The 26,135-nt window shown below is 38.5% G+C and overlaps 1 protein-coding gene and 1 long non-coding RNA gene across 3 annotated transcripts in view; one reads left to right on the top strand and one right to left on the bottom strand.

The window, feature by feature from the left end:
• The first annotated feature begins 1,859 nt into the window (after nucleotides 1-1,859).
• LOC122478363 (ankyrin repeat domain-containing protein 26-like) overlaps nucleotides 1,860-26,135 on the top strand; it is a 30,173-nt gene continuing 5,897 nt past the window's right edge. Inside the window, exons 1-7 of one of the 2 annotated variants that reach the window (XM_043572005.1) lie at nucleotides 1,860-2,900; nucleotides 3,232-3,325; nucleotides 7,717-7,769; nucleotides 8,110-8,203; nucleotides 21,739-22,026; nucleotides 22,566-22,780; nucleotides 24,028-24,256. In XM_043572005.1, coding sequence (XP_043427940.1) covers nucleotides 2,893-2,900; nucleotides 3,232-3,325; nucleotides 7,717-7,769; nucleotides 8,110-8,203; nucleotides 21,739-22,026; nucleotides 22,566-22,780; nucleotides 24,028-24,256 — 981 coding nt within the window. In that variant the 5' untranslated portion in view covers nucleotides 1,860-2,892. The remainder of the gene's footprint in view (nucleotides 2,901-3,231; nucleotides 3,326-7,716; nucleotides 7,770-8,109; nucleotides 8,204-21,738; nucleotides 22,027-22,565; nucleotides 22,781-24,027; nucleotides 24,257-26,135) is intronic. The other variant, XM_043572006.1, reaches the window with a different exon arrangement.
• On the bottom strand, nucleotides 19,021-21,579 carry LOC122478364. Its single transcript, XR_006295969.1, has 2 exons — nucleotides 20,889-21,579; nucleotides 19,021-20,712 (listed from the first exon to the last, which is right to left on the bottom strand). It is a non-coding gene; the product is annotated as an uncharacterized LOC122478364 (long non-coding RNA).

Raw genomic sequence — 26,135 nt, 5'->3', positions numbered from 1 at the left:
TTATAAGGAAAAGCGAGACAAAGTATGCTGGTCAGCATCCTAAGGGTAAGGGTGCTCCCTAAGACTCAATAAGAAAAACACACTCAAAGTAACACCGAAAAGAGTCCAAATAAAATGTACACGATTAGCTGTCTACAAAGGTACTCCATGTCAAGTAATGATTTTTTATATGAAATTTATCGACAAATTGGTTTCCATACAACACCCAGTGCTCATCCCAAAAGGTGCCCTCCTCAATACCCATCACCCACCCTCTCCTCCCTCCCACCCCCCATCAACCCTCAGTTTGTTCTCAGTTTTTAACAGTCTCTTATGCTTTGGCTCTCTCGCACTCTAACCTCTTTTTTTTTTCCTTCCCCTCCCCCATGGGTTCCTGTTAAGTTTCTCAGGATCCACATAAGAGTGAAACCATATGGTATCTGTCTTTATGAGCCAGCAATAGCACTGCTAGGAAAGTAATGATTTTTGAGTGCGCGGTTGAGATGTTGTCTGTGAGCACCTAGATGGAAGAGCGAAAAGTACACGTGGCCTAGGTAAAAGGGCCAAAGCTGGAAATGTGAATTAGCGAATCTGGTTTTGAAGCCTTAAGAGCAATTCAAAACACAGATAGCAAGGGGCAAGGACTTAATGTCAGGGGTTGCCGTCCTTCAGAAATAAGGTGTGGCTAAAAGAGCAGAGGGAGGGCATGGTCATTTTTCTCAGCTGCTGCTGAAAAGTGAAGCAGGATAGAGACCTTAATAAAATTAAAAAACAAAAAAGAGGTTCTTGATGACCCTCAAAATGTCTTAGTGGAATGATAGGAGTGAAAGTTAGATTTTAGTGTAAAAGAAGGAAATAAGTGAACAAACCTTGAATCTGTGGATGAGACGATACATTAAAGAATGTTCAAGTCCACTGCAAGGGGAGAAGCAGCGTGATAGATGGACAAAGCTTCAAAAGTTAAGCAAATGGTTAATAGAAAAGGAGAAATTGAAATCTTTCTTCCTTAATGCAGCTGGTGCTGTGATTTACAGATGTGTAGCACTTTACCAACTGCAAAGCTCTGGGGCAAGCTTTTCTGATATGTTGTTACCACAAAGCCTTAATCTCCTCATCAGAGTACCTGCTAAAGCAGCCTAATGTAAACAGTGTGGGCATGAAATGATTGAGGAACTTTGGTTTAGCAAGACTCCATTATCTCCATGTCAGTGGCTTTCCCTTGCCTCTGATGGTCATGTAAAGCATCTATTGCTCAATGTAAGAGGTGCTATTTGTACCGTAGTCCGTGAGTATTGTCCACTGAGTAGTATAGAGAGGGAGTTAGTTAAAAGTATTATAAGCGGGGGGGAAAAAAAAGTACCGTTTGCTAGTGGCATTGGCAAAAGTTGTGTGAAGTACTGAGGAGAGATTCTGGGCCTCATGCTCCCCATTTGCTGCCACTTGCGGTGGTATGAAGAATGACTTCAGTATAATTTGTATAGGGGACCACTTGTATTGGCATGCCACCTGCCTTAACTATCTCATTGTATTGGAACGCAAAATACAGCAACAGTAATCATGCTAAATGCATACACTTAGAGCTGACTATGTGCCACGTACCCTTCTAAGTTGTTCACGTATTATTTCCTAATTTTATATTCCCAAGATCCCAGTGAGGTAGATCCTATTATTATTTATTTTTCAGATCACTTTTATAAGATTCTTTATTTTGAGAGAGAGAGAGAGAGACAGAGAGAGACAGAGAGAGAGACAGAGAGAGATTGTGGGAAGAGGAGGTAGGGAGAGAGAGAGAGAGAGAGAGGAGAGAGAGAGAGAGAGAGAGAGAGAGAGAGAGAATGCCAAGCAGGCTCCTCGCTATCCACGCAGAGCTGGATGTGGGGCTCAATCACGTGACCCTGAGATCATGTCCTGAGCAGAAATCAAGAGCCAGACGCTGACCCGACTGAGCCACCCAGGTACCCCAGTAGGTGCTGTTATTACTTTCGTCTTACAGATTTAGAGACTGAGACACGGAAGTTTTAGGTACTGTGCTTAAGGTCATACAGCTCATAACCAGCAGAATTGGGAATTCAGACCCAGGCTTTCTGGCTCCTACTAGGATACTGCTTGTCAAACTCTTCCATGAAATATCTCGTTGTCACTGAAAACAGCATGTTCAGTTTCATAATCACGAGAACAGCAATGTCATTCACCTATGTGAATGTTGAAAATCATAGTTGATATGGTGCTTGGAATATGAAAACAGAAATGTTTACCATAAGGTAATTTCCTATATTTCCTCCATTTGACCAGTAGATACATTTGTATTTTTATCTCATCATATATAATTTAAAACCATTAACAATGTTATGTTTTTGTAGGAGAGTAAGATTGGTAAACTATTCTGTACCAGTATTGAAATGTTTTCGGCTTTGTAGGCCATAGTCTCTGTTGTAGAAGCTGAACTCTTTTGTTATGACCTAAAAGTAGCCATCATTCAGCATGTAGAGGAGAGTGTGGCTGGGTCCAATAAGATTTTAGTTACAGGGGTGCTTAGGCGGCTTAGTTGGTTGAGCGTCCTGACTCTTAATTTCCACTCAGGTCATGATCCCAAACCCCACATCATGAGACCGGTCATGAGACCGAGCCCCACATCAGGCTTCACCCTGAGCTTGCAGCCTGCTTACCTTTTTCTCTGTCTCTCCCTCTGACTCCCTTCCCACTTGTGTGTGCTCTCTCCTTCTCTGTCTCTCTTTCAAGTATAAAATAACAAAACAAAACAAAACAAAAAAAACATTTAGTTACAGAAACAGGTGATGGTGTTCAACTAGATTGACAGTATTTAAAAGTATTATTTTTTCTTTATTTTAGTTACAAGAAGCACAGGAACGACATGCAGAGGCCGAAAGATACGCTGAGAAGATTAAAGATCATATGCTAAAGTATAATTTAAACCTCACAGAAAATAACTTGTTTATTTATAAAGCAGATAAGGAGTGTACTATGAGAAATGTATTAGTTATGCGAGTATATCATTGTTAAGCTGGATACAAATTCCAGCTTTGAGCTATTTTGAAATGCAAAATTTTGGCATCTTATCTCTCAATTTTGCACCATTACCACAAAACACAATGAGAAAATTGGCACAATTGCCAAATCATCCTCTTGATACAATTTTAAGAATTTCTGTAATACCCTCAACTTGTTCAGAAATTACACGATACAGTTTTAAAATTATGTGTGAGAATAATTATCTTAAGATCTGCATTTTAGGCTAAAGGTTAAAAATGCCAGGCAAGAAGCAACCATCAAACATCAAGCGGCCCAAATTCAAGATCTTCAGAGCAACTTGCTAAAGGCAAGTTTGGTAAGTCGATCTCTTAATGATTGTCCTGAAAAGGAATCCTTATGTCACTAGTAGTAGTACATAAGAATGTTTTGGATCATATGGAAATTTTCACTGATCAAAATATTTGGTTGATATTGTTTCTGCTTGCTACTAGTGATGTAATTCTTCTATGTAGATGAAGTTGATTGAATTCATAAAGTAATGATGTTTGTAGTGAGATTTAAATAAAAATATTGTGAGAATCTAAGAAGAGCAACATTTTGTATATACCACAGTGAGCATTTGGTTTAGTCCTCCTTTTGGCTATTGTATATAAAGGTGCTGTGAACATTGTCATACAGATGTGTGAGTCCCTGCTACTATTTTTCAGCGTGTTTCAAACGTCCCCAGTCTTTGAGTGATCATTTCATCTGGCATTCTGACTTTCTGTTGTAAACCCAACCCTTCAGTGAGAGTTTCAGAAAGAGTTCTTTTAATGATGATCTGTTGTAATTTATAATTACAAATTTGCAACTTATTCTCTTCATCAACAATGACTAGCAGGTCATTATGCAAACGTCCTTCCCAAAGAATAGCCTTTTTTCTTTGTTGGATTTTGTAAGGGAAAAGAAATGCCAGTGAAAAAGGAGAAATGGCTGCTCTGTCAGGGCCTTACCTAGTAACATAGTGCTCCTACCATTGAAAGTTCAGAAACTCATTTTTTTTCCATTCACTTGAGTTAATCAGCCTTTCAGAGATTTCAGAATTCAATTTCAGAAAAGACTAATGTGCCATTCAAGATTCTAATTTATGTAGTGAAACCACAACTGTTTTCAAGTGGAACAGTGAATGTCATCCCACTCTCACCCTCCTTTGTAGGATTCTCATTGTACATCCTAAGTGGGAGCAATGAGGTAGATACACTGACCAACTCGTTTCTGTCAGTCACAAAAGCTATATAATATACATGCAAGTTTCATTAGGCAGCTATACCCGTCAGGGGAACTAGAATATTCTGTTGACTGGTCTTTTTTATGACTAAAGGGACATTGAAAACTACTTTCTTTTCTATACGTCTTATTAATGAGTCACATTGTAATAGGGAACTTTTCATGCGAGTAATATGATACTCGGTTGATCAGTCTCCTATGAATGAGGGTGCTAGGCATTGTCCTGCTACTGTGTCCTAAAGAAATCATTAATGTCTCAAAAACTAAAATCTGTAAGGATATCCGAAACTGATGAAGCTTATTAAAGAATAACGAGGGATTTTCTGTACATCTCTATAGAAAGGAATTAGGGTTATGGCATGAAATTACCTGCCACTTTAAAGTGTTCCCTGTGAAACAAAAACTTAGATAGCTTTCAGGCAACTGAGTCCATAGCTCTGACTTCTCTAGAAGGTCCTTATCTCCTGAATCCCCAAACCAGGGGCTACCTGGGTGAAGATATTTGATGCACACAATTTTGAGGTGAAGAATCTGGATTGGGAAGAAGAGGTAGCTCTAGCCAACTTAACCTTCCTAACAATATAGTCAAGTATGGGTCTGAAAGGAACTTCAGAAGACTTCCGTAAGTTGAAATCTCTATGGACGAAGAAATTACTCAAAAGGAAACAAAGGCAAACCAGTGATCATCCAGCCCTTGTGATAAATGTCGTGTTATAAGGAAAAGCGAGACAAAGTATGCTGGTCAGCATCCTAAGGGTAAGGGTGCTCCCTAAGACTCAATAAGAAAAACACACTCAAAGTAACACCGAAAAGAGTCCAAATAAAATGTACACGATTAGCTGTCTACAAAGGTACTCCATGTCAAGTAATGATTTTTTATATGAAATTTATCGACAAATTGGTTTCCATACAACACCCAGTGCTCATCCCAAAAGGTGCCCTCCTCAATATCCATCACCCACCCTCTCCTCCCTCCCACCCCCCATCAACCCTCAGTTTGTTCTCAGTTTTTAACAGTCTCTTATGCTTTGGCTCTCTCGCACTCTAACCTCTTTTTTTTTCCTTCCCCTCCCCCATGGGTTCCTGTTAAGTTTCTCGGGATCCACATAAGAGTGAAACCATATGGTATCTGTCTTTATGAGCCAGCAATAGCACTGCTAGGAAAGTAATGATTTTTGAGTGCGCGGTTGAGATGCTGTCTGTGAGCACCTAGATGGAAGAGCGAAAAGTACACGTGGCCTAGGTAAAAGGGCCAAAGCTGGAAATGTGAATTAGCGAATCTGGTTTTGAAGCCTTAAGAGCAATTCAAAACACAGATAGCAAGGGGCAAGGACTTAATGTCAGGGGTTGCCGTCCTTCAGAAATAAGGTGGGGCTAGAAGCGCAGAGTGAGGGTATGATCATTTTTCTCAGCTGCTGCTGAGAAGTGAAGCAGGATAAAGACTTTAATAAAGTTTTTTTTGAAAAAAGGTCCTTTATGACCCTCAAATTTTCTTAGTGGAAGTTAGATTTTAGTGTAAAAGAAGGAATAAGTGAAGAAAACTTGAATCTGTGGATGAGATGATTCACTAAAGAATGTTCGAGTCCACTGCAAGGGGAGAAGCAGTGTTATAGATGGAGAAAGTTTCAAACTTAAGCAAATGGTTAATAGAAAAGGAGAAATTAAAATCTTTCTTCCTTATGCAGCCGGTGCTGGGATTTACAGATTTGTAGCACTTTACCAACTGCAAAGCTCTGGGGCCAGCTTTTCTGATATGCTGTTACCACAAAGCCTTAATCTCTTCACCAGAGTACGTGCTAAAGCAGCCTAACGTAAACAGTATGGGCATGAAATGATTGAGGAAATTTGGTTTAGCAAGACTCCATTATTTCCATATCAGTGGCTTTCCCTTGCCTCTGATGGTCATGTAAAGCATCTACTACTCAGTCTAGGCGGTGCTATTTGTATTTTACTCCGTGAGCATTGTCCACTGAGGGTATAGAGAGGATGTTAGTTGCAAGTAGTATAAGAGGAAAAAAAAGTACTGTTTGCTAGTGGCATTGGCGAAAGTTGTGTGAAGTACTGAGGAGAGACTCTGGGCCTCATCCTCCCCATTTGCTGCCACTTGTGGTGATATGAAGAATAACTTCAGTATAGTTTGTATACGGGGCCACTTGTATTGGCATGCCACCTGCCTAAACGATCTCATTGTATTGGAACGCAAAATACAGCAACAGTAATCATGCTAAATGCATACACTTAGAGCTGACTATGTGCCACGTCCCCTTCTAAGTTGTTCATGTATTATTTCCTAAATTTATATTACCAAGATCCCAGTTAGGTAGATACTATTATTATTTATTTTGAGATTATTTTTTTAAGGTTCCTTATTTTGAGAGAGAGACAAAGAGAGAGAGAGAGAGACAGATTGTGGGGAAGGGAAGGTAGGGAGAGTGAGAAAGAGAGAGAGAGACAGAGAGAGAGAGAGACAGAATTCCAAGCAGGCTCCTTGCTGTCCACGTAGAGCCCGATGTGGGGCTTAATCACGTGAGCCTGAGATCATGTCCTGAGCAGAAATCAAAAGCAACACACTGAACCGACTGAGCCACTCAGGTGCCCCAGTAGGTGCTGTCATTACCTTCATTTTACAGATGCAAAGACTGAGACATGGAAGTATTAGGGAGTGTGCTCAAGGTCATAGAGCTCATAACCAGCAGAATTGGGAATTCAGACCCAGGCTTTCTGGCTCCTACTAGGATATTGCTTGTCAAACTCTTCCATGAAATATCTCGTTGTCACTGAAAATAGCATGTTCAGTTTCATAATCACGAGAATAGGAATGTCATTCACCTATGTGAATGTTGAAAATCATAGTTGATGTAGTGCTTGGAATATGAAAACAGAAATGTTTACCATAAGGTAATTTCCTATATTTCCTCCATTTGACCAGTAGATACATTTGTATGTTTATCTGATCATATATAATTTATAAACATTAACAACGTTATGTTTTTGTAAGAGAGTAAGTTTGTTTAACTATTCTGGAAGAGTATTGAAACATTTTCGGCTTTGTAGGCCACAGTCTCTGTTGTAGCAGCTGAACTCTTTTGTTATGACCTAAAAGTAGCCATCAATCAGTGTGTAGGGGAGAGTGTGGCTGGGTCCAATAAGATTTCAGTTACAGGGGCACTTGGGTGGCTTTGTTGGTTGAGCGTCCTGACTCTTAATTTCTGCTCAGGTCATGATCCCAAACTCCACATCATGAGACCGGTCATGAGACCGAGACCCACATCAGGCTTCACCCTGAGCTTGGAGCCTGCTTATGAGTTTCTCTGTCTCTCCCTATGACTCCCTTCCCCATTTGGGCGTTCTCTCTCTCTGTCTCTCTGTGCCCCACCAAGTAAAAAAAAAAATAATAATAATAACATTTGGTTACAAAAACAGGTGATGGTGTTTTACTAGATTGTCAGTAGTTAAAATTATTTTTTTTCTTTATTCTAGTTGCAAGAGGCAAAGGATCGAGAGGCAAAGGACATAAGATATGCGGAGAAGACGTAAGATCATATGCAAAAGTATAATTTAAACCTCACAGAAAATACCTTATTTATACAGCAGATAAGCAGTGTAGTACGAGAAATATACTTGTTATGCCAGTATATTATTGTTAAGCTGGATACAAATTCCAGCTTTGAGCTATTTTGAAAGGCAAAATTGGGGATATTATCTCTCTATTTTGCACCTTATCCACAAAACACGAGAAAAATGGCACAATTCCCAAATCTTCCTCTTGATACAATTTTAAGAATTTCTGTAAGACCCTCATTTGTTCAGATATTATATGGTATTGTTTTACACTTATGTGTGAGAATAATTATCTTAAGGTCTGCATTTTAGGCTAGAAGTGCAAAATGCCAGGGCAGAAGAAACCATCAAACAACAAGCGGCCCACATTCACAATCTTCCGAGCAACTTGTTAAAGACAAGTTTGGTAAGTTGGTCGCTTAATGTCTGTCCTACTGAAAAGGAATCTGTATTTCACTAGGAGTAGTACATAAGAATGTTTTGGATCACATGGAAAGGCTCACTTATCCAAATATTTGGTTGATATTGTTGCTATTTGCTACTAGCGATGGAATTTTCCTATAGAGATGAAATTGATTGAACTCATAATGATGTTTATAGTGAGATTTTCATAAAAACATTGTGAGAGTCTAAAAAAGCAACATTTTATATATACCACAGTGAGCATTTGGTTTAGTCCACCTTTTGGCTACTGTTAATAATGCTGCTGTGAACGTTGGCGTACGGATGTGTGAGAGTCCCTGTTAATATTTTTCAGCATGTTTCAAACTTCCGCACGCTTTGAGTGATCATGTCATCTTGAAATCTGACTTTCTCTTGTAGTCTCAACCCTTCAGTGAGAGTTTGAGAAGGGGTTATTTTAATGATGATTTGTTGTAATTTGTAATTACAAGTGTGCAATTTATTCTCTTCATCAAGAATGACTAGCAGGTCGTTATGCAAACGTCCTTCTCAAGGGAATGGACTTTTCTCTTTGTTGGATTTTGTAAAGGAAAAGAAACGCCAGTGAAAAAGGAGAAATGGCTGCTCTGTCAGGGTCTTACCTAGTAACATAGTGCTCCTACCATTGAAAGTTCAGAAACTCATTTTCTTTTTTCACTCACTTGAGTTAATCAGCCTTTCAGAGATTTCACAATTCAATCTCAGAAAAGACTAATGTGCCATTCAGGATTCTCATTTATTCATATGTCGTGAAACCCCAACTGTTTTCCAAGCAGAACAGTGAATGTCATCCCACTCTCACCCTCCTTTGTAGGATTCTCATTGTACATCCTAAGTGGGACCAATGAGGTAGATACACTGACCAACTCGTTTCTGTCAGTCGCAAAAGCTATATAATATACATGCAAGTTTCATTAGACAGCTATACCCGTCAGGGGAATTAGAACATTCTGTTGACTGGTCCTTTTTGTGGCTGAAGAGACATTGAAAATTATTTTCTTTTCTGGACGTCTTATAAATGAGTCACATAGTAACAGGGAACTTTTCATGTGAGTAACATGACTCTCTGTTGATCAGTCTTCTATGAATGAGAGTGCTAGGCGTTGTCCTGCTACTGTGTCCTACAGAAATCTTTAAGGTCTCAAAAACTAAAATTTGTAAGGATATCCGAAACTGATGAAGCTTATTAAAGAATAACGAGGGATTTTCTGTGTATCCCTATAGAAAGGAATTAAGGTTATGGCATGAAATTGTCTGCCACTTTAAGGTGTTCCCTATGAAACAAAAACTTAGATAGCTTTCAGCCAACTCAGTCCATTGCTCTGACCTTCTCTAGAAGGTCCTTATCTCCTGAATCCCCAACCAGAGGCTTCCTGGGTTGAGAAATTTTTTGGTGGGGCGGGGGGCGTTACTCTTTTTGTTGTATCTTTAGTTATATATATTTTTTAATTTGCATCCCAATTAGTTAGCATTTAGTGAAGCAATGATTTCAGGAGTAGATTCCTTAATGCCCCTTGCCCATTTAGCACATCCCCCCTCCCACAACCCCTCCAGCAACCCTCAGTTTTTTCTCCATATTTATGAGTCTCCTGTGTTTGTCCTCCTCCCTGTTTTTATATTATTTTTGTTTCCCTTCCCTTTTGTTCATCTGTTTTGTCTCTTAAAGTCCTCATACGAGAGCAGTTATATGATTTTTGTCTTTCTCCTACTAATTTCACTTAGCATAATACGCTCCAGTTCCATACACGTAGTTACAAATGGCAAGATTCCTTTTTTTTTGATTGCTGAGTAATACTCCATGGAATATATATATATATATATATATATATATATATATATATATCTCACATCTTCTTTTTTTATTTTTTTAACGTTTTACTCATTTTTGAGACAGGGAAGACAGAGCGTGAACAGGGGAGGGTCAGAGAGAGGGAGACACAGAATCTGAAACAGGCTCAAGGCTCCCTCCCAGCTGTCAGCACAGAGCCCAATGCGGGGCTCGAACCCACGAACCGTGAGATCGTGACCTGAGCCCAAGTCAGAAGCTTAACTGACTGAGCCACCCAGGAACCCCAAACATCTCCCTTTTAACGTGATTATTATCCATTTCTGTATCGTCTTTAAAGAACTAATCCATTCTTTTGCCCGTTTTTATATTGGATTGTCTTTTCATTATTGGAAGAGTTATTTAAATGTCCTACATGCAAATCCCTTAGTAGATATGGGATTTTCAGGTATTTTCCCCTGTTTAGTCACTTGCCTTTCACTTTCTTGATGGTGATATTTGAAGCATAGTACTTTTTAATTTTGATGAAGTAAACTTAATCTGCTTTTGTCTTTTGGTGTCATGTCTAAGAAATCATTGTCAAATCCAGTCATAAACATATACACATAAGCTTTTTTCTAAGAGTTTTATCATTTTAGCTCTTAGATTTTAAGTTAATTTTGTATATATGCTATGGGGTAGAGGTCTGATTTTATTGCTTTGCATGTGGATATCCATTTGCCCCAGTACCGTTTGTTACAAAGGCTAGTCTTATTCCATTTAATTGTCTGTCACCCTTGTGGAAAATCAGTTCACTATAATGTGAGAATTTATGTTTAGATTCTCAATGTTAATACATTGATCTATATGTCTGTCCTTATGCCAGTACCATAACAAATTTTATGAAAACTTTTTCCTAGTTATCTTGCAAATTACCAGTCACTTATGTAATAATAAAAAGTCAATGCAGTAGAACTAAACTTTGCTCCTATAGAGATTTTTGTTTCTTGAAGGACCCTTTTGCCAGCCTTTGCCTTGCTGACCCCATGACTCGATGTGAAGTCAGGCTCAAAAAGATAAAATGCTCTTTCTTTAGTGTGTTCAGACTTCTATTTATTTATTTGTTTAATTTATTTATTTATATTTATATATTTTTTAGAGCGGGCACAAGCAGGACGAGGGGGTGTGTAGGGAGAGAAAGAGAGAGAGAGAGAGAGAGAGAGAGAGAGAGAGAGAGACGAGAGAATTTTAGCAGGCTTCACACTTAGTGTGGAGGCTGACAGGGGTCTTGATCCCATGACCTGGGATCATGACCTGAGAGGTTGAGGCAAACTTTTAGTGTCTCAGTCAGTGCTGCCCACTTTCATTTCCATCAAATCTTGGCCATAGGATCTTTTGACTCAGTCTACTAACATTTACTTCATTATATTTTATTATCTCATTATAATGCATAGACTCATCCATAGTTTTCACCATCTAGGAAGGAAAAGATTAACTCTAGGCTATTCCTCTTTCCTGTTAAGCAATCTTGCTAACCCATCATCTTGCAATTCACAATGAGATCCTCTTCTGACCTGGTTCTTGTGTGTAACACTGGTGTTAATCCTGTGCTTGGCACAGATCATACTTTCTTGGAAAACACAGCAGCCTGTTTCCCTTCTTTCACTTGAATAGAAAGATATGCTTAGCTATATGTTTTAGCTCAGCGTATAATTAATGGAATAAACATTATATCATTAAAACAATACAGCTGTACAAATTGCGGTAGTATTAAGTTGATTTATCAGAGACAAATACTAGATTGGTAATTTGAATGACAACAAACTTTTGAAGCCAACTTGTATGATATGGAGAAGCATTGTGGGACAACACAAAGATGAAGTGATCTTACCTTCCCACACAAACAAGGTTGAAGTAAGGTAAAGGAGAATGTGGAGTTAATTTAAGTAGTGCTAAAGGACAATACATTTGTTTTGCTACTGAAAAGATGAAAAATGATTCCATGACATTCTCTTTATTTCCTCACTGAGGAAAGGAGAATGAAGATTGAGTATTCAATGGATTAAAAAATACTCAAAGCTTCCTATTTCCTTTCATTGAAATCAGACCAAAGGCCCAATTTTGGTTATCAAATTGACTCTTTCTAGTTTTTCAACTATTGTGCTTCAAATTGTAGGTCTCTGTGCTTCTACCTTAACCTGAGGGGACATTCTAAAGAGGCATTCCTGTCTACTTGTAAGAATTGTTGGAATTGAAGGGAATCTTAGAAAAAGATCTTAGAGACAGGAAGAAGGCAGAGGAGTAGGAGGACTCTAGGCTTGCCTCATCCCACGAATACAACTAGATAACAATCAGCTCACCCTAAAAACCCCAGAAATCGACCTGAAGACTGACAGAACAAACTCCACAACAAAAGGGAGAGAAGAGGCCACATCAAAGAAGGTCCTTGATGCAGAAATGTCGTCTAGAAGAGAAACAGATCCTGGGTTCTGCAGAGGGGAGGGAGTCGAGGTTGTGGGTAAGGGTGAGAGAGAGAAATGCACAGGGGAACGCACAAAGAGAACATTTCCCCATAGCCACTGGCTTGGAAAACAAGAGGGCCTGCATTTCGTGAGTTCTTGCAACCAGTAGTGTGTAAAGTCTGGAGTTTTCAAGGGCATCCGATTTAGCTGGTTTAGAGCCCTGAGGTACTCCACTGCTCATGGACAGAGGGCAGGCAAACAACGTGGGAGCATATAGCGTGGGTACAGTGGTCTGAAGAGTGCCTGGGGCACACAGTGGGGAGATTAGTTGCTCTTCTCAGAGCATGTCCCTCAGGGGCAAAGTTCAGAGAGACCTGTCTGTAGGAACAAAGCCGCTGGCTGGCACCAACTCCTTCTCCTGCCCCTCACCACAAACATAAAGCCACCTGCAGGAAGCAGTGCATTGCTAACACTGGTTACCTAACTTGCTTACACCAAACACCACCCCCTTGCACTCTGGTGGAACTACCTTTCTCAATCACTCTTGCTTGAGTCCCAGCACAGCAGACCCCTCCCCCAGAAGACCAGGACAAATGCCTGCCCACACCACATCTCCCAACCAGAGAGCTTCCCTTGGCCTCAGTTCCAGTAGAGGTGGTGACAGGTCTCATTTCATAAGCAGACCAGAGCACACCTAGTTAAAACCCGCTACATTCAGGCCAGGGACCAAACACTCACCAGACCAGGCAAGGAGAGCCTCTGCAGACGACTGGCCTAAAGGATAGCATAGCCAGAACACAAGAGCAGAACACATGCAGCACACACTGGTGACACTGCCTGAAGTGCTAGACCCTGGGCATTACACGACGTCTTTTTCCTAAGTCCATTACTTTCGGGAGCAGGTGACATAACTGGCTTCTCTAACACACAGAAGCTGGCAGATACTTAGACAAAAGGAAAAGACAGAAGCATTTATCCCAAATGAAAGGACAGGATAAGGCCGTGGCCAGAGACCTAAATGGGACAGATGTAAATAACACGCCTAATGGAGAATTTAAAACCATGATCATAAGGATATTCACTGGACTTGAGAAAAGAATGGAAGACATCCGAGAGACCCTTACCACAGACATAAAAGAGTTGAAGAATCAGAGATGAAGAGTGCAGTAAAAATTAACAGCAAGCTGGAAGAAGCAGAGGAACAAATTAATGACCTAGAAGACAGAGTAATGGAAAGCAGTGAAGCTGAAGAAGACAAAGAAGAATTATCCAATGCAAGAATAGACTTAAGGCACTCGGTGACTCCGTCAAATGTAAGAACATTCATATGATAGGAGTCCCAGAAGAAGAAGACAGAGAGAAGGGGACAGATAACTGATTTGAAGACACAATAACTGAAAAATTCCGTAATGTGGAGAAGAAAACAGACATCCAGATCCAGGAGGCACAGAGAACTTCCATCAAAATCAACACCCAAGACATATTGTAATTAAATTTGCAAAATATACTGCTAACATCTTTTTTTTTAGTGTTTTGTTTTTGCTTTTGTTTTTTTTTTTTTTATTTCCGTGACAAAACGCAGACACAAGCAGGGGAGTGGCAGAGAGAGAGACAGAGTGAGAGAGAGAGAGAGAGAGAGAGAGAGAGAATCCCAGGCACTCTCTGTGCTGTCAGCGCAGAGCCCACTGGAGGGCTTAAACGCACGAACTGCAAGGTCACCACTTGAGCTAAGATCAAGTCATGCTTCACAGACTGAGCCACGAAGGCGCCCCACTGCTACAAATCTTAAAAGCAGCAAAATAAGACATTCACTTCCAAGGGAAAACCCACAAGGCTAGCAGGAGATTTTTCAACAGAAACTTTGCAAGGCAGAAGGAAATGGCATGATATATTCAAAGTGCTGAATGAGAAGAATCTGCAGCCAAATATACTCTATCCAGTAAGGCTATCATTCATAATAGAAGGAGAGATAAAGAATTTCTCAAACAAAAATGGAAGGAGTTTGTGACCACTAAATCAGCCTGTAAGAAATATTATCGGGGACTCTGAGTGGAAAGGAGAGATCAAAAGTGACAGTATAAAGGCAGGAAATGTAAAAGCAGTAAAAAAATGTATGTTTCTGTAAAAAAAAAAAATCTTCAAGGAATGCCCCAAAAAAGGATGTACAATATAATAGCTTATCAAAACATGGGGAGGAGAAAAAAAATGAGCTCTAACTTAAGTGACCATCAACTTAATATAGACTGCTACACGCAGAAGAGGTGATATACAAATTAATGCTTATCATATACCAAAACCCACTAATAACCATGCAAAGAATAAAGAGAAAGAAATCCAAATATATCATGAAAGCAAATTAGAAAGACATCAAAGGGAGAAAAAGAATAAAGGATTTGAGAAAATCTCCAGAAACAACCACAAAACAAGTAGTAAAATGACAATAAATACATACCTGTCAATAATTACTTTGGATATAAATGGAATAAACACTCCAACCAAAAGACCTAGGGTGACAGGATGGATTAAAAAACAAGACCCATCTGTATGCTGCCTGTAAAAGCCTCATTTTAGACATAAAGGCACCTGCAGATTGAAAGTGAGGGGATGCTTGCACTGTTGGTGGTAATGCAAACTGGTGCAGCCCCTCTGGAAAACAGTGCGTACGTTCCTCAAAACAATTGAAAATCAAACTACCCTACGACCCCTCAATAGCACTACTGGGAATTTATGCAAAGGATACAGGAGTGCTGATTCATAGGGGCACATGTACTCCAGTGTCTATAGCAGTGCTTTCAACAATAGCCAAATTCTGGAAAAAGCCTAAATGCCCATCAACTGATAAATGGATAAAGAGATGTGGTTTATATATACACTGAAATACTACCTGGCAAGGAGAAAGAGTGAAATCGTGCTATCTCTTGCAATATGGATGGAACTAGAAGGTATTATGCTACATGAAATAAGTCACCGAAAGACAGATATCATATGTTTTTGCTCCTATGTGGAACTTGAGAAATGTAACAGAAGACGGTGGGGGAAGGGAAGGGGAAAAATAGTTACAAACAGAGAAGGAGAGGGGCAAACCTTAGGAGACTCTCGAATGTAGAGAACAAATAGAGGGTTGATGGGGGGCGGTGGGTAAGAAGGGAAAGTGGGTGGTGGGCATTGAGGAGGGCACTTTTTGGGATGAGCCCTGGGTGTTGTCTATAAGTGATGAACCACGGGAATCTACTCCCAAAACCAAGAGCACACTATACACACTGTATATTAGCCAAGTTGACAATAAATTCTATTAAAAAAAATGAAAGCGAGGGGATGGAGAAAAATTTATCACGTTAAAAGAAAAAATAGTGATACTTTTGTTAGACAAAAGAGTCCTTAAAACAAAGACTGTGGGGCACCTGGGTGCCTCAGTCATTTGAGCGACTGACTAGGTCTTGGCTCAGGTCATGATCTTATGCTGGTGGCTTTGAGCCCCATGTTGGGTTCCAGGCTGACAGCATGGAGGCTGCTTGAAATTTTCTCTCCCCCTTTCTATGTCCCTCCCCAACTCTGTCTCCCTCGAAATAAATAAACCAAAAACAAAGACTGTAGCAAGAGCCAAAGAATGCTACTGTACCATAATAAAGGGTACAATCCAATAGGAAGATCTAACAATTGTAAATATTTATGCACCCACCATGAGAGCACTCAAGTACATAAAACAATAACCAACATAAAGGAACTAATTGATAATAAGACAGTAATAGGGTACTTTAACACCCCATTTACATCAACATATCTTAACAAAAAAATCACCAAAAAATACATCTTAACAGAAAATCACCAAAGAAACAATGGCTTTGAGCCATACGAGAAAGACAGATATCATATGTGTTCACTCTTATGTGGATCCTGAGAAACTTAACAGGAATCCATGGGGGAGGGGAAGGAAAAAAAAAGATGTTAGTGTGGAAGAGAGCCAAAGCATAAGACACTCTTAAAAACTGAGAACAAACTGAGGGCTGATGGGGGTGGGAGGGAGTGGAGGGTGGGTGATGGGTATTGAGGAGGGCACCTGTTGAGATGAGCACTGAGTGTTGTATGGAAACCAATTTGACAATAAATTTCATATATTTAATAAAAAAAAAAAAAGAAACAATGGCTTTGAATGACAGAGTGGACCAGATTGGATTTAAGAGATTTTTTTCAGAACGTTCCATCTTAAAACAGAATACACGTTGTTTTCAACTATACATGGACTATTCTCAAGAATGGATAAAAAAAAAAGGCCTTAATTATTAAAAACAATACATGCAGGTTAAATAACGTGGTACTACACTGCAATGGGTTAAGCAAGAGATACAAGAAGAAACTTAAAAAAAATACGTGTATACAAATGGAAATGAAAAAAAAAACAAAAAAAAACAATGGTCTGAAACCTTTGAGATCCTGCAAAAGTGGTCCTAAGAGGGAAGTACATAGCAATATAAGCCTACTTCAAGGGGCAAGAAAAATTTCAAACAACCTAACCTTACACCTAAAGGAGCTAGAAAAAGAACAACAAATGAAGCCTGAAGCCAACAGAAGAAAGCAAGTAATAATGATGAGAGCAGGGGGCCCTTGGGTGGCTTAACTGGTTAAGTGTCTGACTCTCGATTTTGGCTCAGGTCATGATCTCACAGTTGCGAGATCGAGCCCCATGTTAGGCTCTCTGCTGGCAGCATGGAACCTGTCTGGGATTCTCTCTTTCCTTCTCTCTCTCACTCTCTCTCTCTGCCCATCCCCCACTCATGTGTGGTCTTTCTCAAAATAAAATTAAAAAAAGAAATTAAAGCAGAAATGAATGATAGACAAACAAAAAACAGATAATACTAGAACAAATCAATGAAACCTAGAGCTGGTTCTTTGTAAAAATTAATAAAACTGATAAGTTGTTAGCCAGAGTAATCAACAAGAAAATAGAAAAAAACAAAATAAATGAAACCACAAATATGAGACTAGAAATAAGAACCAACACCACAGAAATACAAACATTTATGAGAGAATATTGTGGAAAAATGTATGCCAACAAGTTGGACAACTTAGAAGAATTGAATAAATTCCTGGAAATATATAACTTACCAAAGTAAAACAAGAAGAAATAGAAACTTTGAAAAAAAATCAATAACCAGCAAGGAAACTGAATCAGGAATCAAAAAACTCTCAACAAACACAAGTCTAGGACCAGATGAATTCAGACGTAAATTTTAACATGTAAAGAAGAGCTAATACAAAAAAAAAAAAAAATTTAACCTGTCCTTTTCAAATTGTTCCAGAAAAACATAAAAGGAAGGGAAACTTCCAAATTTATTCTATGCCAGCTTTACCGTGATACCAAAACCAGATAAAGACACCACAGAGAGAATTACAGGCCAGCATCTCTGATGAACATGCAAAAATCTTCAACAAAATAAGCAAACTGATTCCAACAATACATTAAAAAATCATTCACCAGGGGCAGAGGCAGCTGGGTGGCTTAGTGAGGTAAGCATCCAATTTCAGCTCAGGTTATGATCTCATGGTCCGTCGGTTTGAGCCCAGTGTCAGGCTCTGTTGACAGCTTGGACCCTGGAGCCTATTTCAGATTCTGTATTTCCCTCTCTCTCTGTCCCTCCCCTGCTTGTGCTCCTTCTCCAAAATAAATAAACATTAAAAAAATCATTCTATCATTCACTGTAACCAAATGGGATTTATCCCTGGTTTGCAGGGGTGGTTCAATATTTGCAAATCAATGAATGTGATACCTCCTATTAATTTTCAAAAAAGCATAAAGTCATATCATTGCAATAGATGCAGAAAAAGAATTTGACAAACTATAACATCCATTCATGATATAAACTTCAACAAAGTAGGCTTAGAGGAACCATACCTCAACATAATAAAGGCCATATATGGAAAATGAGCAGTTAATATGATCCTAGCTGGGGAAAAACTGAGAGAAAAACTTCTTAGATCTTGCTTCTAGTTATCTGCTTCTTCTCATTAGCACCATTGGTTGTTAATAAATTAATCTTAACATTTATTACATCCTACTTTAATGGAGACCAATTTCTCCTATACAAGTTTATGTATCTTATCTCTTTTTTTTAATCCACATTTCAATTTATCGTTTTTGTTTTTTTCTTAACACACTCCCCAAAGGTTAGATTTCTTTTGTTCACAAATCTGTTAGGAAAAGTGTGGCCAGGACAGCTAGTCTCTGCCCCGCTCAGCTTCAGGTGGGGCAACTGAAAGGTTTGGGGTTGGATCCATTTGAAGATTTGTTCACTAACGTCTGGTGGTTGGTGCTGGCTGTTGTCTGGGACTTCAGTTCAGGAGGCAGCAGAAACACTTAAACTGACACACCTAGACTCTCTTTGTGGCCTAGGCTTCCTCACTAGACGGGGAGCTAGATTCCAAGTTAGCAGCCTGAGATACAGAGCAAGGCAGAATCGCGTTTTGTCACCTAGACTTGGAATACACACAGGATCATAGTCACATATTCTGTTCATTAGGAGCAAGTCACTAAGGTTGTTCCATGGTCTTTTTTTTTAGTGGAATTAATATTTAAAACCTATGGACACCTTTAAAAAGCAGTATACTTTACCCACTGGCCACAAATGTTTGTATTCCTCCCACCTGAAAAATACATTCACTCCCCTCCCCCTCCAATACCTCCTGCAAGTCTCAGTTATCATGGCATCAGGTTCAGGGCTTGAGTCCAAGATCTGACCATCTTAATCGGGTGCAGTGGGGATAAGCTGCCTGGGTTATGGTATCTCAAATATAGCCTCTTCAGTGCAAGGGTTCTCAATGTGAGGACTTGAGAATGAAAGAGACAGTGATTTACCACTCACAAATGCAACATTCTAGTCAACTGCTGAGGACTCACCCATTCAGAAAAAGAAGATGGGAAGCACCCTAGTCCACAAGAGTTTTGAAATATAGCCTGATGCATGTTGTCAGTTCTTAAGATAGGACTTAGTCCTAACCACGGGAATACTTTCTCCATGTCTCTTCCCTTTCTTTACTCTTTGAGCTCTTGGTTCCTTCCTTTTCATAAGGAATGACCTGTATTTGCAGCTGTTTTTTCATCCTGCTTCCTCCCTGTGGGACTTGTAAGACCCAAAGGCCTCTTTTCATTTTGCACTATTTGGTCTCTTTTAGTCCAAGGTAGCAAATAGTATGTTTGCTACTATAAATCTCTTACCTTTTTTAGTTTTCTGTAAATATTACTGGATTTCATGCCGTGTTTTAGCAAAGCGACCCTCCCAAGTCCTTTTGAGATAAGCTTTTCGCTTCAGGTTTCCTGTGAAGCTCTTATAGGACAATGCCTTTAAAATTCGTCTACTCTTGGGGCTCCTGTCTGGCTCAGTTGGTAGAGCATGTGACACTTGATCTCTGGGTGCTGAGTTTAAGCCCCATGTCGGGTATGGAACCCACTTAAAAAAAAATCTTATACTCTTAAGATCCTTAAAGAAATTGGAGGCATACCTTAAATCTTTCTGTTTTCCTGGTAGCACCCTGGAGTTTCTCTTAACCCAAAAAGCCATTTCTTTATTTTAGCATTATTTGACAGTTCAACATGTAGAGAGGCTGTAAATGAGAAACAGATACTTGAACCCAGTAAGTCCTGGTTCCTTTCAGTTGCATAGTCTTTCTTTAGTTTCTCTTTCCTATCCGTTTTACTTTCAGGTATTTTGTAGCATGACTTCCCTTTCCTCCAGTGTCATTTTCTTCACTTGCTTAGAAACCCTTGCTGTCAGCCTCTTCACAGGCCATCAGGTTTCCACTAAGAGTCTTGTGGAGGCCCTTTTTGGGTCTCATTCTTACGCTTTTCTACATCTTTCCAGGTTCCACCTACCTCCTGGTTCAAAGGAAGTTTAGTTTTAGGTTTTTTTGAATAGCAGCACACCATTTTTAGTATCAGTATCTGTGGTAGCAATTTACTGCTGCATTATAGGCTACCTCAACACCTGGAAGTTCAAAACAGCATTTATCTTGTTCACCAATCTTTAGGCACAGCAGAGTAGGGCAACTCATTTCTTCTTCTTTTGGCATCAGCTGGCATAACTGGAAGCTGGAGACTAGAATCATCTAAAGGCTTGTTCATGCACGTGTTTGGCTGTTGAGGCTGGCCTTTGGCTAGGACGTTGGCTAGTCTCAGCTGGAGTATCTACATGAAGACTCACTAGGTAGCCTGGGATTCCTCGCCACGTGGTGGCTGCGTTCTAAGGGTGAGCTTCCCTAGAGAAAGAAAGTCAGATGGGAGCTGTATCACATTTTCTAAGCTGGCCTTAAAAATCACAGCAGTTCTGCATATTCTGTTCACTAGAAACCAGTTACTGAAGCCAGCATATATTTAAGGGCAGGGATTTTCACAGAAGTATCAACGAATTTATAAAACCACCACATCCACTCACCTTGTCTTACCAATCATATAGAATGGATGGAAGTCGTTCCCAACTCAGCATCACTGAAACTCCAGCCAGTTTTGTTGTTGTGGTTGTTTTTGTTTAGTATGATCTCTTATTTTCTAGAAAGTAACAAAGGATTACAAGATAACAGTATTGAATTAAATTTTTTTTTAGCCTCAAAAAAGTATGTGGATCATCCAATTAAAGTTTTATACTGGGAGATGTGATTTCTTAACACATCCCAGAGAACCATTTCTCCTGGGAATGCAGTTCAAATTAGCATAAAACATTTGCAGTTCAGAAACAGGCCGTGGCATTAGAAGCCTTACTTATAGATTCATGAATTAGAGTCTTATTTCCAGAGTCTTATCTTGGGACGTATTTTTTGACTTGGGCATACATAAGTCAATACGATATTGCTAAAACTTCTTTAAAAGTTATGGAGTGTTAAGATGGGGGAAGGGCTAAGAGACTTTCTCCTAAGAGGGGACTTATTTTATGAAAGAAAGATATGAAAAAATCATAGAAAAAATAAAAGTATAGAATCAAGTGCAAATGTTGTGTACTAAAGAGAATGATAGCAAAGATCTATTTCAGTAACACCTGATGTCTTTAACGTGTCTCTTGATTTTCTGACTTGTTTAAGGTTCCACATTCTAAGACAGGTAACATTTTATTGCAAATGAGTTTATTTAAAAATTTGAGTGCCTGGCTGGCTCAGTTACTCTTGATCTTGAGATTGTGAGCCTCACACTGGGTGTAGAGATTACTTAAAATCTGAAAAAAAAATGTTCATAGTAGTTTTGAGTTAGACTCTTTTCATTCCCTTCCAAACTATAGTGCTTTATTCATGCAGGCTGATGTCCTTACAACAGAACTGGAAACTACATCTTCAAAATATCTACACCTGGATGCAAAAAATCAAGTTCTTCAAGAGTCATTATCAATGAAAGCTTTCAAAGAAGAATGTGAAAAACTAGAGAGCAACAACAAGAAGTTACAGCAAGAAGTAGTAAAATTGAAACAATTTATGGAAATGAATATGGTACAACGCAGTCAAGTGGAGCAGTATAAACAGGAGATTGAAGAAAGAGCACGACTGGACATAGTAGAAAAATTACACGAAGTCAACCTGTTTTTACAGGTTAATTGATTGATCTGTAATGTGCTTTAACTCATTTTACTGGAAATTACATTTTGGATAGATGTATTGTAGGGGTTTCCTCTACTTGCTTTATGGTAGTTTGTAGATTTCTGGAGGCATTTGTTCCACCCTTTAAAGATTTCAGTTTTCATCATTATTCCTACTAAATCGAGAGGATAAGAAAAAATGATGATTTAAACAACTAGTCTCACTATGAAGAGGAAAAGAAAAATTATGATTTCAAAATTGCACTGTACTTGGATTATTCTTAAGTTTATTGTTGACCTTTAAAATTTTCTCATTGATTCTATTATTTGAATTATCAGATTGCGTGAATACTAATACAGGAATGTTTGAACTTTAATTTTATAAATCATGTTTAATTCAGTTGACATTGATGATAGATATTGTACACTTGAGCTTTTTTTCATTTAAAATTTCTCTCTGAAACATTGACTCAGAACTAAAGGAAACAGGTATAATTAATTATTCAGATTATACCTATTTTGAAACTATCGTGTTAATTTTTTTTTCATTAGGCACAAGCAGCAGCTCGACAAAACTTGGACCAGTTAAGAGAAAATAACCATGCTTCAATGAGAAATCAAATGGAACTTAGAATTAAAGATCTGGAATCTCAGGTCTCTACAATGAAGACTTCTCCAGATTCTACTAAAACAGAGTTGGAAACCTACAGGCAACTCTACCTAGAAGAATTAAAACTTACAACGTCCTTGAGAAACAAGCTGAACAGGTAAGTCAAAACAGAATCATAGACAAGAAATTTAGCTCATTAATTTGCCTCTAAAGCATAATTTCTGTGGAGCCAAGATCATGAGATGAGTAGGAAGTGAAAGCCAACTAGATCGTGTTATTTTGGAAAATGAGGTTTCTAAGTGAACTTACCTTTGAAATGTTAGTCCAGGACAGTTTGCATCCCTCTTCTTTTTTTTCAGTTTTACAGGACCTCTTCCCCCCCCCCCCCCCGCACCCCCCCCCCCGTATATTTTCCATTGATCAGATCTGCTAGTCTTTAAGTGCATTGTTCGAAGCTTTCTCATTTAGAAGCGTATTATTATAAAATTGCTTGTCAGAATTACCCTAAATAGAAATGTCGGTGAGTTTCTTTTTGGAAGATTACATCTTTAACCTAAAAGGCCAAGTACTACTACTACTCATCCTGGCAGCTTGGTACATTTATTCTCTTGATTGTGACCTTTGGTATGATTACTAGAGTGGGCCTTGAGAAAAACTATCCTTTATGCTTTTTTCTACTTTACATAAAGGCATCCAGGTGAAATACAGAAAGACTCACACAGGGCTGAAGGGTAGTATAATTCCCAAAGTGGCTAAAAGAGCACCATGGTGGGAGGGAGGCATGTGGAAGACTGAAGACAGAAAGGGCAGATTCTGCCTCCAGTGCCTTGGTAACTGTTATGAGCTAATTGCCTCGGTAGCTGTTTTAGTTCTTTCTGATCACACGTCTGTCATCTACTATCTCCCCTAGAGATTGTTGGTCTCAATGATTCCTCAGTGTCAAATGCTCAGTTTCTTTGAGATAATGAGTGAAATGTACAAGAGTGGTGAAAGCAAACGCTTGAAAATGTCTTTGAGGGATGGTTTAGTTTTACATCTGTAAACAGGTTTACTAAATATAAGTATGTATATATAATGGCATCCTAAAGGATCCTGTCAGTACAGCCATTCCAGAAGACAGCAAGTATTATTTGTTAACCCATGTACATCACTGATAGCCACTTCTCTCCCTTCCCTAACTTGAATTGTTAGTTAGGAATGCCCCTGGAAACACAAGTATTTCTTTAGAACAATTTTAAAAGTATAATTTTAGATACTAGGTGTGCTCCGTCACATGTTCAGTGTTAAAACACTGTTCAATGGCAAATGCTATTTACTATTATGGAAACCTAAAAAAAAAATGTATGTCATTTAGGAATGATTTAGGGAAAAAGAAAATGTATTTGTGTTTTTTAATCTTCACAGGGCTAAGGAGAGACTGTCAGAGAGCAATACAAATTTTCTTGTGGAGAGACAGCAGCACCAAACTTTACTCAGGACCCTTACTATGAGCCCAGGCCTGGAACCACCTTATTGTGGACATTTTGAAAATAATTTAGTGCTCAATGGAAACCTTACTCCAAGAGGAAACTTAGTGATTCCTACCTTAAACCCACGGCCGTCATATGACGACAGGGAGGCTTCCTTGTGGAAGGTTAGTTATATTATCTGTTTAGTTTGGGTTTCAGATATCTGATGTTGTTCTTTTAATTTGGCAAAATTCTGAGTTGTTTAAGTAACTAGCACATACGAGATAAAAGTCAGCATTATATGTGCTAAGAAAGAACTGAGGTAAATTTTATATATATATATATAATATATATAATATATTCATATAATATTAATATAATTTTAATATAATAAAATATAATATATTATAATATATAATATATAATATTTAATATAATATTAACATTAATATATAATGTTAATTATATAATATTAATATATTAATATATTATATATATATATATATATATATATATATATATTAGTCCCTTGATCTCTCATTTCTAAGAGATACTTATTTTTATTTTGTTTCAGTGAGAGAATGAGTGAGTGCATGCCGGGGAGGGGCAAAAGGAGAGGGAGAAAGAGAATCCCAAGCAGGTTTCATGCTCAGCACAGAGCCGAATGTGGGGCTCAGTCTCAAAACCATGAGATCATGACCTGAGTCAAAATCAAGATTTGGACACTAAAAACAACTGAGCCACCCAGGTGTGCCACAAGAGACACCTAGCATTAACTGTATTCAGTAAATATAACTAAACTTACCCATTTTAAATTTCTTGAAAAGCTTTCATTTAAATTTGATTTTAGAAAGTAAATGTTATTGCCTGGTAACCACGGGTACACTTAGATGCTTAGACTTATTTTCAGTTGGCAGTGGTTCATTAACATTTGAAAGTTTTGCTATAATCCAGTCTGTCCGCCCCTGTATGTCAGTGAATGATCATCCTCCAAACCCTTAACGACATATGAATGTTTACTATTTAAAAGAATCCATGAGGGTGCCTGGGTGGCTCAGTCAGTTCAGCGTCTAACTCTTGATCTCAGCTCAGGTTTTGATCTCAGGGTCATGAGTTCAAGTCCTGCATTGGGCTCTATGCTAAGCATGGAGGCTACTCTAAAAAAAAAGAAAAAAAAAGAATCCATGGTAAGTCCTTTTTATGAATTAAATCAACTTGTAACACTAAAAAGGTTAATTTCTCTTTTAAGTTAAAAGTGGTGCTATTTTCTTACATGAGAATACATCTTTAATTGCTTTCTTATTTATGTCACTCTTTTTTCTTTTTCCTTTTTTTTGACTTATACCACCTTTGTTTCCATTTTTATAAAATATCTTGATGAGTGATTGTAGAGCATTTTACAAATAGCTAAATCAAGCAAATATTTGAATTTTTAAAATGAAGCTTTTATTTCTTCAAATGAGTTCTTTGCCCCTTTGTCTTTTCTTTTTCTGGAACCCCTTGAATGCAAGTATTATTACACTGAATGTTGTCGCACAAGTCCCTTAACCTAGCCTCATTTTTAAAATTCTTTTTTCTTTTTGTTTTTTCACTTGAATGATTTCTACTACCCTGTCTTGCAAATTGTTGATCTGTTCTTCTGCATCTTCTTATCTGCTGTTGATTCCCTCTAGTGTATTTGTCATTTCTGTTATTGTATCCTTCAGCTCTGGTTGGTTCTTTTTTATATTTTCTATCTCCTTCTGATGTTATCACTGGATCCATTCTTTCTTCTCCCGAGTTCACTGAGCATCTTTATGACCGTTACCTTGAACTCTTTATGAGGTACATTACTTATCTCTGTTTCACTTAGTTTTTTTTTTTCTTAGGTTTTGTCATGTTCTTTCATTTGGAATGTACTCCTCTGTGTCCTCAGTTTGTCTGGCTTTCTATGTTTGTTCCTAAAATGGTTCCTTTCAACTTTTTCTCTCTTTCGAGCGAGCGATGCTTTTGAACAATGTACATTAATTATGAAGTCAAGGAAGAAGAGAATGTTTCTGTAAGTGCTGTCTAGTCATTTTTCTC

The sequence above is a fragment of the Prionailurus bengalensis genome, unplaced genomic scaffold (assembly GCF_016509475.1).
Source record: "Prionailurus bengalensis isolate Pbe53 unplaced genomic scaffold, Fcat_Pben_1.1_paternal_pri Un_scaffold_55, whole genome shotgun sequence".
Taxonomy (NCBI): Eukaryota; Metazoa; Chordata; class Mammalia; order Carnivora; family Felidae; genus Prionailurus; species Prionailurus bengalensis.
Note: the sequence above shows the minus strand (reverse complement) of the source record. Positions and strands in the feature narration are given on the sequence as shown.